General features: G+C 53.0%; 2 protein-coding genes and 2 non-coding genes across 5 annotated transcripts; 3 read left to right on the top strand and 1 right to left on the bottom strand.

Moving 5' to 3' along the window:
- Positions 1-720: 720 nt before the first annotated feature.
- Positions 721-4,078, bottom strand: RAB34 (RAB34, member RAS oncogene family). Of its 2 annotated transcripts, none has more exons than XR_003899883.1 (3): positions 3,485-3,538; positions 1,539-1,635; positions 721-1,091 (listed from the first exon to the last, which is right to left on the bottom strand). XR_003899883.1 is itself a non-coding variant. In XM_026656546.2 (3 exons), the coding sequence occupies exons 1-3, from the start codon at positions 4,031-4,033 to the stop codon at positions 996-998; spliced, it is 330 nt and encodes a 109-aa protein (XP_026512331.1). In that variant the 5' UTR covers positions 4,034-4,078; the 3' UTR covers positions 721-995. The 2 variants fall into 2 exon arrangements, 1 of the variants encoding a protein (XP_026512331.1); XM_026656546.2 differs by lacking the exon at positions 3,485-3,538 and adding an exon at positions 3,897-4,078.
- Positions 4,079-7,159: 3,081 nt separating this feature from the next.
- RPL23A (ribosomal protein L23a) lies at positions 7,160-11,024 on the top strand. Its single transcript, XM_026656641.2, has 5 exons — positions 7,160-7,256; positions 7,999-8,179; positions 8,895-9,071; positions 9,689-9,758; positions 10,959-11,024. Exons 1-5 carry the CDS (start codon positions 7,232-7,234, stop codon positions 10,971-10,973), a joined length of 468 nt encoding a protein of 155 aa, XP_026512426.1. The 5' UTR covers positions 7,160-7,231; the 3' UTR covers positions 10,974-11,024.
- On the top strand, positions 8,716-8,788 carry LOC112121748. Its single transcript, XR_002909330.1, has one exon. It is a non-coding gene; the product is annotated as a small nucleolar RNA Z17 (small nucleolar RNA).
- LOC112121747 lies at positions 9,555-9,619 on the top strand. Its single transcript, XR_002909329.1, has one exon. It is a non-coding gene; the product is annotated as a small nucleolar RNA SNORD42 (small nucleolar RNA).
- Positions 11,025-12,433: the final 1,409 nt, after the last annotated feature.

Here is a 12,433-nt window from a genome sequence, read left to right as displayed (position 1 = left end):
CCCGCTGCTCCCCCCATGCACCCTACCCCATAGCCCTTTTGCTTTTACAGATCTGGACATTGGACCTGGCTGCAGCTTCCCCCAGACTCCATCCAACAGGGAGGCCAGACAATGCCGAATGAACCGCAGGCGGTTTCCAGGCTCCAGACCCCCTTGCCCACGGCAGGCAGGCTGGGCACTTTGTAAGGGGACTTTAGGGAGACTCCGAGTCGAGTCCTGGGGCAGCAGCAATGTGGAGCAACCCCCGGTCACAGAGTGGGGACCAGCACCGCGATGCTGGGGAGCTGGTAGGGCGACCAGCCCCCAGGCTCAGACGGTGCCGGTTTCCCTGACCGCTGTGCTGGGGAGCCAGTGCACGGCATCTCCCACTGAGCCCCCCAGTCACCTCCAGCAGCAAGTCCGACGTTGCTCTGCTCTGGGCCCCTCCTCCCAGCTGCTCACTGCCACAGGCTTGGGCACAGGCCTTCCCGCTCCCTCCCAGCACGCAGCTCTGAGCCGGGCAGGGCTGGGGTTCCCCTCGGCTGCTGAGCCAGAGGGAGGCAAGGATGCACGGAGCTCCCTCTGCCTTGCTGCTCTGGCTCCGGGGGGATTTCAGGCCAACCCGTCTCATTTCTCTGGGGATCAGGCCCAGCGGAGAGGCGCTTTCCTGAGGCCCTGGGAGTCTCATCCAAGGCAGGACCCCCACCTCCTCCCCTTCCCCTCCCCAGCACATTCCTGCAATGTGCGTAAGCTCCAGCCATGCCCCAGCACGCAGGGCTCTTAAAGAGACACTGCTCAGCCCTCCCCGGCTGCTGGGAAAAACCAAAGCAGCCTGATTGGGTTCCACTCCATCCCGAAAACTCCCCCAGCGCAGGGCTGTCCCTGGCACCAAACGGCTCGGGCCTGGGCTGGCTCAGGGCAGTCGTGATGAGGTCCCCAGGATCCGGGGCATGCTGCTCTTAAAGGGCTCTGTCCCTTCCCTTGGGAGGCGGGAGTTCCCCGCGGCCCAGCACAGCTTACCCCACTGTCCCCGTTCGCTGCTCCTGGCAGGCGCCGCTTACTTGGGGATGAAAGCTGGAGCGCGAATGGAGGGCGGCCTCTTTGTGAAAGCACTGAAATGGGAACACAGACAGTGAGCTGGCAGCTCCTGGGAAGTCGGCAGTGCCCGCTAATGGCTCCCCCAAAGAGAGCCCGAGCGGGAATGCCCCCGGAGCCTGCCCGGAACAGCCAGCCACACACGCTGCGACATCCGGCGCCCTGCGGCTCTCCCTAGCTCGGCTTGCTGAGAGGGGATGGACAGCCTGTGGCAGGGACCACACACGGAGCAGTCCCAGCTGAGGGGGCGGGGTAGGGAGCTGCCACCATGTCAGCCAGACCGAGGACAAGCTGGGGAGAACCCGCTCAGCACCCCCAACAATCCCCCCGGCTCGCGCTTCACAGGTGCGGCAGAACCCGGAGAGCTTGGCTCCTTCCCCGGCTCTGATACTCTTCTTCCCTTGGGCCCCCGCGGGTATCCATCACCCTCCCCTGGCCCCGCCTCGAAGCACTGGCCTGCTTACCTGAGGCAGCTCCGCAATGATCCGGTCCCTCCGCACTGGTGCTAGCACGCTCATCATCTGGAGCCCGACTTCGCTGGGGAGAACCCAGGCTCCCAAACTAGCGGGGGAGAAGGGTTGAGGGAGGTTTCCTCCCCGTTTGCTGACGGCAGATTTGAAGCGCGTCCTGCAGGATTATAGCACAACGGGCGGGGAGAGGGGAGCTGCAGTCTCGGCTTTGCAGCTGGCAGCAAGTCCCCCAAGCCTGGCACTGCTGGGGCTGGCGTTCTGACCCTTCTCCTCGCCATGGGCAGAGCCAACACATTCAGGGCAGCCTAACCACAGCCAACTTGCCAAGAGCAGATTGCAGCTGCCCTCCTATTTCCGGCAGAGGCGTGAGCAGTGGAGAGCAGCGTGGCGTGGGGATCGCTGGAGCAGTGCACCCTGCGCTCTCCGAGGGCGGCTGCCGGCTGCATGGCCAGTTCCATGGCTTGCACGTGATCTGTAGCAGCAGCACGCTGGCCACCCTGCAGCCCTGGCTCTGGGCCGGTTTCTTTGCTATTCAGTGTGGAGACCCTAGAGCACCACGGTGTGTCTGGGGGTCGCTGTGCAGCATTGGCCAGTTCTGGCCAATCCGTGCCAGGCTATGAGGATACCCACCGGGGGAAGAAAGTGCCCGAGCCGGTGGCAGGTGACAGCTGTGAACCTTGGCCTGAAGGGCAGGGAGCCTGGCCTACTCCAACGCTCTGTTGAAGGAAATCTTCCTGGCTGATCCAAGGCGCCACAGAGAGACATTAGGCTGGTGGGAAAGGGCCATACCGGGAGTGGCTCCCAGAGCCTCTGCAGGGACCCTGCATTCCTGCCTGTGTCTCTGGTACTGAAGGGCCTTTCCTAGCACTCTGTGTTACATTTGAGGTTTGCTGTTGGCCCAGCAGCTGCCTAGCACCTGGGGAGATTTCATCTGGGCCTCCGCTGGAGCTGCAGCTTCCCAGAGCTCCATGTGGTACAGAGAAGGACTTCAAAGCCATTTCCCTGGCTCCACAGACACAGCTCCTACTCTGGGCTCTGCGGCTACCTGCAGGGGTCCCTGGGCTAGCAGGGTTGCTGACCGCGTGGCTCGTTGGACAGCACCCAAGAGCTCTCCTGCAGCTCCATCCTGGGAGTTTGCTCTCCAGCCAACGCTCCTTGTCCGCTTTCTGGAGCACGACAATCACTTGCTATTTCACTCCTGGCGGCGCAGTGCTGCCTGGAGAGAGGCCAGGAGAAATGGCTGGCTGGGGCTACCAAGAAGCCAGTCCGGGTTGTAATCACAGCAGCTACTTTCTTTGGTCTGTTTTCTCCTTTGGATCCATGTTGAGGGGCGTGCTAGAGAGAGGTGCAGCCGACCCTCCGCCTTACCAGGGAAGCCCCACAAGCTAGAAGGGGCTTGGCTCCCGAGCGGGCTGCAGACAAGCTGACGTGCGGGGCTCCACCTCTGCCCAGCTGGACTGGCACAGTTCTCAGGGCCAGACTGAGCTAGGCACCAGCTTGGCAGGGCCTGGGCTACCCCCACCCCTGCCGGGCACTGTCTAGTCTACACTGGCTACCGTGGGGGAGCCGCTGCAGGACACCCAGTGGGGAAGGGGCCTCGGGCTGGAGCTTCCCCGAACCCAGCACCCTGCAGTCAGGGCAGCCCAGAGGATTCAGGGGGCCTGCGGCAAAGCAATTTCGGGGGCCCCTTCCATAAAAAAAAGTTGCAATACTATAGAATACTATATTTTCGTGGGGGCCCCTGTGGGGCCTGGGGCAAATTGCCCCACTTGCCCCCCCCTCTGGGCAGCCCTGCCCTGCAGTAACTACCCGGGACTCCTGGGCACCCACCACGGGACTGGGGGGGATGCATCTGGCAAGAGGGAGGGCTCCCCAAGGGGCTCTCGCCGGGGGGGGCACCCAACCCAGGAAGCCCGCCCGACCCCCCTGCCCTCACTCACCCGCACCAGCGGCGCCTTCGGGCTGCGGGGAGCTCGTGCGATGAGCTGCATTTCGGGGGAGGGGAAGGTAACCTGATCCCCGGAAATTCCAGGGGCTGCGCGGGCAGCAGCCGGCCGGGCTGCGCGTCCCGAGGCTGGGAGCGGGGCCGGGACACGTGGGGCCGGGGAGAGAACCGGGCAACGGGCACCGCGGGACACAATGCACCCCAGGCCCTGCAGAGCTACCGCCCCCGGGCCACCCTCTCACCCCGCCACCCCCCGGGCAGCCCCCTCACCCTGCCGCCCCCCGGGATGCCCCCTTTCCCCCCGGGCCCGGGCCGCCCCCGGGATGCCGTGGAGCTGGCTCTTCCCGCCCGGTCCCCACTTGCCGGTTTCTGGCTCTAGCTCGTGTTGGGCCGGGTCCCCTCCGTACCTTCCGCATGGGGGGCGCTCCGGCGCCGGCGGGGCTGGGAGGCGGCTGGGCTCCTTCCCACGACAGCTGCTCCTGGTTAATGACTCACAGGCTGAGGCTCCGGGGGGCGGGGGCAGGCAGAGCCCCCCGCAGAGCATCCGGCCCGGTTCTCCGGCGGGACATCCCGGCCTCGCCCCTCCCGGGTCCCGGGGCACCAGTCCCGTCTGTTCGCCGGGAGCCGGCGGTATGGCCGGGGAGCCGGCGGGCTCCGGCTGCCAGATCTGCAGAACAAGCGGACGGAGCAGGGGCCGGGGCGCCAGCTTGGCCCAGAGAGGAGCCCTGCCCCGCACAGCCCGGCTGATGGGAGAGGCTCCCAGGCTGGTGCGTGGCCGAGCCAATGCTGCTCTCTGGGGGTAGCAGCCATCCAGGCCCCTGCTCAGGCCTCTGCTACTAGCGAAGATGTTCAGGGATGCAGCCCCACACCCTGCCTGCTAGAAGTGCTGGATCACAGAATATCAGGGCTGGAAGGGACCTCAGGAGGTATCTAGTCCAACCCCCTGCTCAAAGCAGGACCAACCCCAACTAAATCATCCCAGCCAGGGCTCTGTAAAGCCGGGCCTTAAAAACCCCTAAGGATGGAGATTCCACCACCTCCCTAGGTAACCCATTCCAGTGCTTCACCACCCTCCTAGTGAAATAGTGTTTCCTAATATCCAACCTAAACCTCCCCCACTGCAACTTGAGACCATTGCTCCTTGTTCTGTCATCTGCCACCACTGAGAACAGCCGAGCTCCATCCTCTTTGGAACCCCCCTTCAGGTAGTTGAAGGCTGCTATCAAATCCCCCCCTCACTCTTCTCTTCTGCAGACTAAACAAGCCCAGTTCCCTCAGCCTCGCCTCTTTTATTGAGTGATTCATCCCCTGGACAACAGGGGATAAATCACTCAATAAATTGCCATGTTCTGTTCACTCCCTCTGAAGCAATGTCAGCTTGTGTCTTCTTATATTTTAAAAATATTTGTATTAACACATCTCATTATTATTAGATGTACTGAATTTCAATATGTGATTAGAAATGTCACTACCCCATATACCATTCATTTGTAACCTGTTTTGGGACTCCTGGATGGATGTGCTTAATAAGATAAAAATATTAAACTATTAATTAGGTCTGTCAAGCGATTAAAAATTAACCACAATTAAAAAATTAATTGTGATTAATTGCACGATTAATCGCGCTGTTAAACAATAATAGAATACCATTTATTTAAATATTTTGGATGTTTTCTACATTTTCAAATATATTGATGTCAATTACAACACAGAATACAAAATGTACAGTGCTCATTTTATATTTATTTTTATTACATATATTTGCACTGTAAAAAACAAAATAAATAGTATTTTTCAATTCACCTCATACAAGTACTGTAGTGCAATCTCTTTATCATGAAAGTTGAACTTAAAAATGTAGAATTATGTACAAAAAATAACTGCATTCAAAATAAAATAATGTAAAACTTTAGAAACTACAAGTCCACTCAGGCCTACTTCTTGTTCAGCCAATCGCTAAAGACAAACAAGTTTGTTTACAGTTGCAGGAGATAATGCTGCCCATTTCTTGTTTACAATGTCACCTGAAAGTGAGAACAGACGTTCACATGGCACTGTTGTAGCTGGTGTCGCAATATATTTACGTGTCTGATGCGCTAAAGATTCATATGTCTCTTCATGCTTAAACCACCATTCAAGAGGACATGCATCCATGCTGATGACAGGTTCTGCTCGATAAACATCCAAAGCAGAGCGAACCGACGCATGTTCATTTTCATGATCTGAGTCAGATGCCACCAGCAGAAGGTTGATTTTCTTTTTTTGGTAGTTCAGGTTCTGTCGTTTCTGCATCGGAGTGTTGCTCTTTTAAGACTTCTGAAAGCATGCTCCACACCTCATCCCTCTCAGATTTTGGACGGCACTTCAGATTCTTAAATCTTGGGTCGAGTGCTGTAGCTATTTTTAGAAATCTCACATGGGTACCTTCTTTGCGTTTTGTCAAATCTGCAGTGAAAGTGTTCTTAAAATGAATATGTGCTGGGTCATCATCCAAGACTGCTGTAATAGGAAATATATGGCAGAATGCGGGTAAAACAGAACAGGAGACATACAATTCTCCCCCAAGGAGTTTAGTCACAAATGTAATTAATGCATTCTTTTTTTAACAAGCATCATCACCATGGAAGCATGTCCTCTGGAATGGTGGCCAGGGCCAGCTCCAGGCACCAGCCCAGCAAGCAGGTGCTTGGGGCGGCCAATGGAGAGGGGCGGCACGTCCAGCTCTTCGGCGGCGGGTCCCTCGGCCCCTCTCAGAGCGAAGGACCAGCCGCCAAATTGCCGCCGAAGACTGAAGCGGCGGCAGTAGAGCTGATTGCGATCGCGTCTTTTTTTTTTTTGCTGCTTGGGGCGACAAAAACCCTGGAGACGGCCCTGATGATGGCTGAAGCATGAAGGGGCTTACGAATGTTTAGCATATCTGGCATGTAAATACTTTGCAATGCTGGCTACAAAAGTGCCATGCGAACGCCTGTTCTCACTTGCAGGTGACATTGTAACTAAGAAGCAGGCAGCATTATCTCCTGTAAATGTAAATAAACTTGTTTGTCTGAGCGATTGGCTGAACAAGAAGTAGGCCTGAGTGGCCTTGTAGGCACTAAAGTTTTACATTGTTTTGTTTTTGAGTGCAGTTATATAACAAACCAAAAAATCTACATTAGTAAGTTACACTTTCACAATAAAGAAATTGCACTACAGTACTTGTATGAGGAGAATTGGAAAATACGATTTATTTTGTTTTTTACAGTGCAAATATTTATAATAAAAATAATATACAGTGAGCACTGTACAGTTTGTATTCTGTGTTGCAATAGAAATCAATATATTTGAAACTGTAGAAAAACATCCACAATATTTAATAAATGTCAGTGGGTATTCTATTGTTTAACAGTGCAATTAATCACGATTAATTTGTTAATCGCGATTATTTTTTGAGTTAATTGCGTGAGTTAACTGCGATTAATCGACAGCCCTACTATTAATTAACAAAATTAATATTAATAAAAAATTACAAACGCTGCGGTAATAAAAAAACCCACAACCCCCAATATGCACCACCCGCAGGTACTTTTCTGCGCATGCTCTCGTGCCAACTCTCCTTCCGTCTCTCTGTCTGGAACGAGAACTACCACTCCCGGCATGCCATGCTCGATCTCGCGTTGCTTGTGCCTACTCTCGTGAGAGTTGGCCCTATAAGCCCGTGTGAGGCGGCCGAGCAGGCCCTTTTCGCTTCCCTTTTCCCAAGATGGCGCCGAAGGCGAAGAAGGAGGGTGAGTGTGAGGGGGGACCGCGGCCGCCGCGCGGGGCGGGGGGCGGCCGCCTGGCTCTGCCCGCTCCCCGTTGCGGGGCCTGCGCCCCACGGGCGGCTGCCGAGGACCCCGGGGCCGGGCCGGGCGCGTAGTGCGGGGAGCACCCGGCTAGGCCCAGAGCGGCCTCCGGAGCCGCGCGGCCCAGCGCCAGCCCCCCCCCCCCCCCCCGGGGGGCCCCGGGGGCCCGCCGGCTTGGCCGTTCCCGGGGCCCCGCTGCGGCGCGGGGGCGGCCTGGCTGAGGCCCGGCCCGGGGTGGGGGGAGGGCGGCCTGGGCATCCCACGTGGCGCGGCAGAGCGGGGCCGGGCCGGTACCGGGGCGCGAGGGAGCCGTGAGGGCGAGGGAGCCGTGAGGGCGAGTGAGGCACGTTCGCAAGCGATGGTAACGGGACATGCAGCGTGGGGGGGTCCCCGGCCCAGGAGCAAGACTCGGCAAAGCTCCGCCTGGTCCTTCCGAGGGCTCCTCCGGGAGTGCCCGACCGTGTCGCTTGGCTCATTCCGTGAAGGGCAGCTCCTGGACTGAGCGGGGTCTCGTCTCCACTCGTAGGATCTGTACAGGGGGCTGTGGCAGGGGTTCCCGGGGCTGAGGGTGCTGCCTAGTAGGCTGCCAGTGTGCTGAATGTGTGGCGGGAGTGTAAAGTCCCTGGTTGTCGAGGCCAACAGACCTGCTGCTGCCAGCCTCCTCTAACCAGCCTGTTCTTTGTAGCTGTCCCCGCTAAGACAGAGGCAAAATCCAAGGCGCTGAAGGCTAAAAAGGCCGTTTTGAAAGGAGTCCACAGTCACAAGAAGAAGAAAATCAGGACATCTCCCACCTTCAGGAGGCCCAAAACTTTACGATTACGGAGACAGCCCAAATATCCTAGGAAGAGTGCTCCTCGGAGGAACAAGTATGACTGTGTGGTCCATTTCCTTTAAAATCTGTTTCAGTATATCCACTGAAAGGTCTGGACACCTTCCCCCCATCTCCATCACACTTGAGTTTCTTGATCTAAAGCCAGCTTGGTTTTAGTCATAATCTTATCAAAAAATTTTTTATAAATACTTCACTTGTTAAATGTAATGTTTATATTGGAGAATCATAAGTAAAATACAAGCTAGTAGTTTTAGGTCAAGTCTACACTAGAAAAGGTTGATTAGTTGCAGAACCAGCAACCCCTCCTATTGCAGATGCTGTTTATACGGCAAAAAAGTGAGTGAAATAAGCTATGCTGACAAAAGCACTTTTTTACTGGTATAACTGCATCCACACTAGGGTTTTTGCTGGTATAAAGATGCTGCAGAAAATTACACCTTGAAGCAACATTGCAAACAGATTTCTAGTGTAGAACTGGTCTCAGTGAATGGAAGAGCTGTGTTTTGGAAACTGAAATAACAATGTCTTGGCAGCTTTCTTAATTACTTCGCTTTTGTAATGGATGTTTGGGGTGCAAATGATGATTCCATGCGACCAAAGCCTGAGAGCTTGTGATTACAATCTTACTAGTGACTGATGTACCCTGAAGTTTCCTAGATCTATAGTGACAGTCTGCTGTGTGAAGGAGCTTTCTCTAGCATACCTCACTGCTGCCAGTGTTCTGTAACACAAATGCTTCTCCCACACAGGCTTGATCACTATGCCATCATCAAGTTCCCTCTGACTACAGAGTCAGCCATGAAGAAGATAGAGGATAACAACACCCTGGTCTTCATTGTAGATGTCAAGGCCAACAAACATCAGATCAAGCAGGCTGTCAAGAAACTGTATGATATTGATGTGGCCAAGGTCAACACATTGATCCGGTAAGTGACACTGGGTTAAATGGGAGGGAAATAGAGCACTCGTGGGTGTAAGATGTTTCAAAGTGCCCTGGATAGTGTTTAAGCAGATAATTGATTTAAAAGTTTAAGGGAAAATGTACCTGGCTTGAATGAAACTAGCAGGTACGTGGAACTGGAACCCAGAAGACTAGCTGTGTGTGTGTGTAGGGGGGGAAAGGTTCTAATGATACAGAGATATCTGAGTTTTCTGATTTATTCATATGCTTCCTCAGTGCTGTATATAAAGACAGTTATAGCTGAGTTTCTTGGTTTGTAGGTTACAGTATGTGAGTTGCAGAGTTCAAGATCTGTCATGATTTTGTTGTACAATCTTGGCTTTGAATCGGAGCATGTCATGGTGGAATGTGAATTGTAATCACTGGCTGAAAGGAGTAACCTGCAGTACTGAGGTACCAGCCAGTTGATCTGAGCAGCTCTTTTGGAAGCAACCAAGGGAATTTCTTTGTGCAAATGATGGAAAACTACTTCAACTGAGTACAGTGATGTTTTCAAAGGAACCACTGATGCACAACGTGATACTGCGCAACTGGAAAAGAAATAGGGAGTTGTGGGTACTAATGCCTCATGCTTCATTCTAGGCCCGATGGTGAGAAGAAGGCTTATGTCCGTCTTGCTCCAGACTATGATGCATTGGATGTAGCCAACAAGGTGAGAATGGAGACTCTTGAATTTTCTCATTTTCATCTGCCCTATCTACTCTGCCCCAGCCAGACCCTGTTTTGACATACAGCTGAGATCAAGGCTGTTATTCTCGGAGGGTGCTGTGCTGAAGTAGGGCAGTAATTCCTGCGCTCCATGGGGAATTGAATTTCTCACAGATTCTTAGTAGAATTCTTAGTGGTCACTGGGCTAGAGCCGTTAGATTTAAAAAGCCTTTAGGACGTTTCATACTAAAGTGGCTATTGACCCTGACCTCGTAAGAAATGACAGGAAGGGGAAGAGGTATCATAATTGATCAGTAATGTTATCGTTGGCTTCCGTCAGAAATGTACTCATGCAGGGACTCTGGGATATTGATCAGCAGCTAGGAACAAATGGCTCTGGAGCAATTCATTTAAGAATGAAGGTATTGGTCATGCTCACAGCCCAACATTTTGCCTCCCTAACTTAACCAGCACTTTGAGCTGGAAGAGTAATTCCTCACTTACTCTCTTAATAATGCTGCATAGAGGTTGCTGGCAAAGAATGTCTGTTTATTCCCCTTTTTCCTCCAAGGAGAGGGGCTATATTGCAGTAGGGGTCAGTGATCATGTGTAGTTGGTCTGGGAAATACTTTGGGATGAAACATGCTCTATAAATCTTGCTTACAGTCTCTTAACAGGGGGAATAAATCTTTGCGCTATTCTAAAAGAGCTTCTCTGACACAACTTAAGCTGTCCAATGACTTGCCAGGTGTTGAGTAGAACATGCCAAAACACCACACATTATACGGATACTCCTGGCACTTGCTAGGCCAGGGTAGAATTTTTGTTGCTGGGCTGGGGGAAGAGCAGTTAGTTCTACAGCGGAATAGGAGCATGGTGCCCCTCAAACCAGCCTCGGGGCCTGCCTCTTAAACAGGATGGTCAGAAGTGGGGGTAACAGGCATTTTAGTGGGGCTGTTGTGCGTCTTATTGTGCCAGGCTGTTCTATGGCAAATGTTCATCTACTTGTGTTTGTTGTAGGCAAGATTAGGTACTGCAGGAATGTTGCATTTGCTTTGTTTGAGCTAGGGCAGGCGGGATGTTTGCATAGGACTAGAGCTTTTGGGGGGAGATGGATTCATTGCCACTGTTCTACATCTTGGAATCTCCATCTTCACGTGGTCAGGGTTCAGGCTGTAACATCGTTCCTTTTGTTTCCTTTCAGATTGGAATAATCTAAAGTGCATCCACCAAGAGCTGGGCAGATGAGATAATAAACTTTGTAAAACCACTTGTGGGCTCTTGTGTTCTGTGACGGAGGGCTCTCTGGGGGACTTTTGGGGCACTTGGCACAATTGCAGTGGCTTGAAGCATACGTAAACACTGTATGGGGCAATAGCTCAGTTTCATGCAACATTACGGAAGTGGAAGACTCTAAATGCCATTTCCGAGGTGGGACTGTAACGCTCTCCCAAACACCTGCAGCAGGACAGGCTTCCCAGGAGCGAGTCTACAGGAATTTGGTGGTGGTGAAGCACAGGAAGAGGTACAGGGACATCTCCACCCCAGCTCCTTATTCTCCTTGCACGAGACTTAAATCTCTGTCTGTTCTGTTCAACACGCAGCTCTTGCCTTACCCCTGGCTACTCTTGCAACACGCTGATGCTGCTTTAACTACATGGAGTTTAAATACCAATGGCTTCTGATGCGGCTGTTCCACTTTACCCCTAGGCTCAGTCAGACCCTGTTCAAAGTGCTCTGTGCAGCGCGTTTCACAGAGAATAAAACGTTCTTCATGGATCAGGGCTTCATCCTTTGGCGGGTTGGTTTCATTTTTTTGCCTGCTGCTGCCGCCATTGTGTAACTCAAGGGTTCTCAAACTATTGTACTGACGACCCCTTTCACCCAGCAAGCCTCTGAGTGCGACCCCCCCCTTATACCTTAAAAACACTTTTATATATTTTACACAATTATAAATGCTGGAGGCAAAGTGGGGTTTGGGGTGGCGGCTGACAGCTCGCGACTCCCCATGTAATAACCTCATGCTTGGTGTAGCTACTTCACTGATTTCAAATGAGACCTTTACAGAAGTTCTCATGTTCAGTTCATCTGGTTGATCACAAGTGCCTTCACCCTGTCTGGCTTAGCCAGATACCAGCTTCTCTTCTGTCAGACGCATATGTGTTTTAGTGGTAAAAATAAAGTCAACTGAAGGATGTTCCTGGGAGATTCCAGCTGCTCATGTACTGTGGGGGTGGGAGCCATGAGGGGGAACCAAGTTTGTTCAGTACTTAGGGAGGTGTTACTGCACAGGGGACACTGCGTACAAACCAGAGCTAAGGGTGAGAGGAGGGCTGTCTTCTGACAGTGGCTGAAGGCCAGAGACTTGTAAATGGTGGGCAAATAGATGTTGCCCTCACAGGATCTCCTGGGGGAAGATGTCTGTCTTGAGGGATAGGCAATAGTATCTTAAAACCTCTCCTTAGTTTTAACACTGCTGTAATTAGCCTCTGTTTACAATCTAGTCATATGGCCATCGCTATAGTATGTGAGCATCTCACAATCTAACCATGCTTATCTTGTCACAGGCCGATAAGAATAGTAACTTAACCCCACCTTTGAGCCAGGTGCCTGAGGACCAGAGCTCAGAGACTGGTGGGTCCCGGATGTGATGCCTTCATCTTACAACCACCCTTCCTC

Source organism: Terrapene carolina, unplaced genomic scaffold, assembly GCF_002925995.2.
Source record: "Terrapene carolina triunguis isolate 2854851 unplaced genomic scaffold, T_m_triunguis-2.0 Scaffold231, whole genome shotgun sequence".
NCBI lineage: Eukaryota > Metazoa > Chordata > Testudines > Emydidae > Terrapene > Terrapene triunguis.
This window is presented reverse-complemented; position numbering and strand designations above follow the sequence as displayed.

Coding starts and splice junctions, on each gene's coding strand:
- RPL23A (XM_026656641.2), top strand. CDS start 7,232: ATGGCGCCGAAGGCGAAGAAGGAGG. Junction 8,180..8,894: donor AGTGCTCCTCGGAGGAACAA/GTATGACTGTGT, acceptor TCTCCCACACAG/GCTTGATCACTATGCCATCA. Junction 9,072..9,688: donor AAGGTCAACACATTGATCCG/GTAAGTGACACT, acceptor GCTTCATTCTAG/GCCCGATGGTGAGAAGAAGG.
- RAB34 (XM_026656546.2), bottom strand. CDS start 4,033: ATGCTCTGCGGGGGGCTCTGCCTGCCCCCGCCCCCCGGAGCCTCAGCC. Junction 1,636..3,896: donor GAGCGCCCCCCATGCGGAAG/GTACGGAGGGGA, acceptor CTCCCCCGCTAG/TTTGGGAGCCTGGGTTCTCC. Junction 1,092..1,538: donor TCATTGCGGAGCTGCCTCAG/GTAAGCAGGCCA, acceptor TTCCCATTTCAG/TGCTTTCACAAAGAGGCCGC.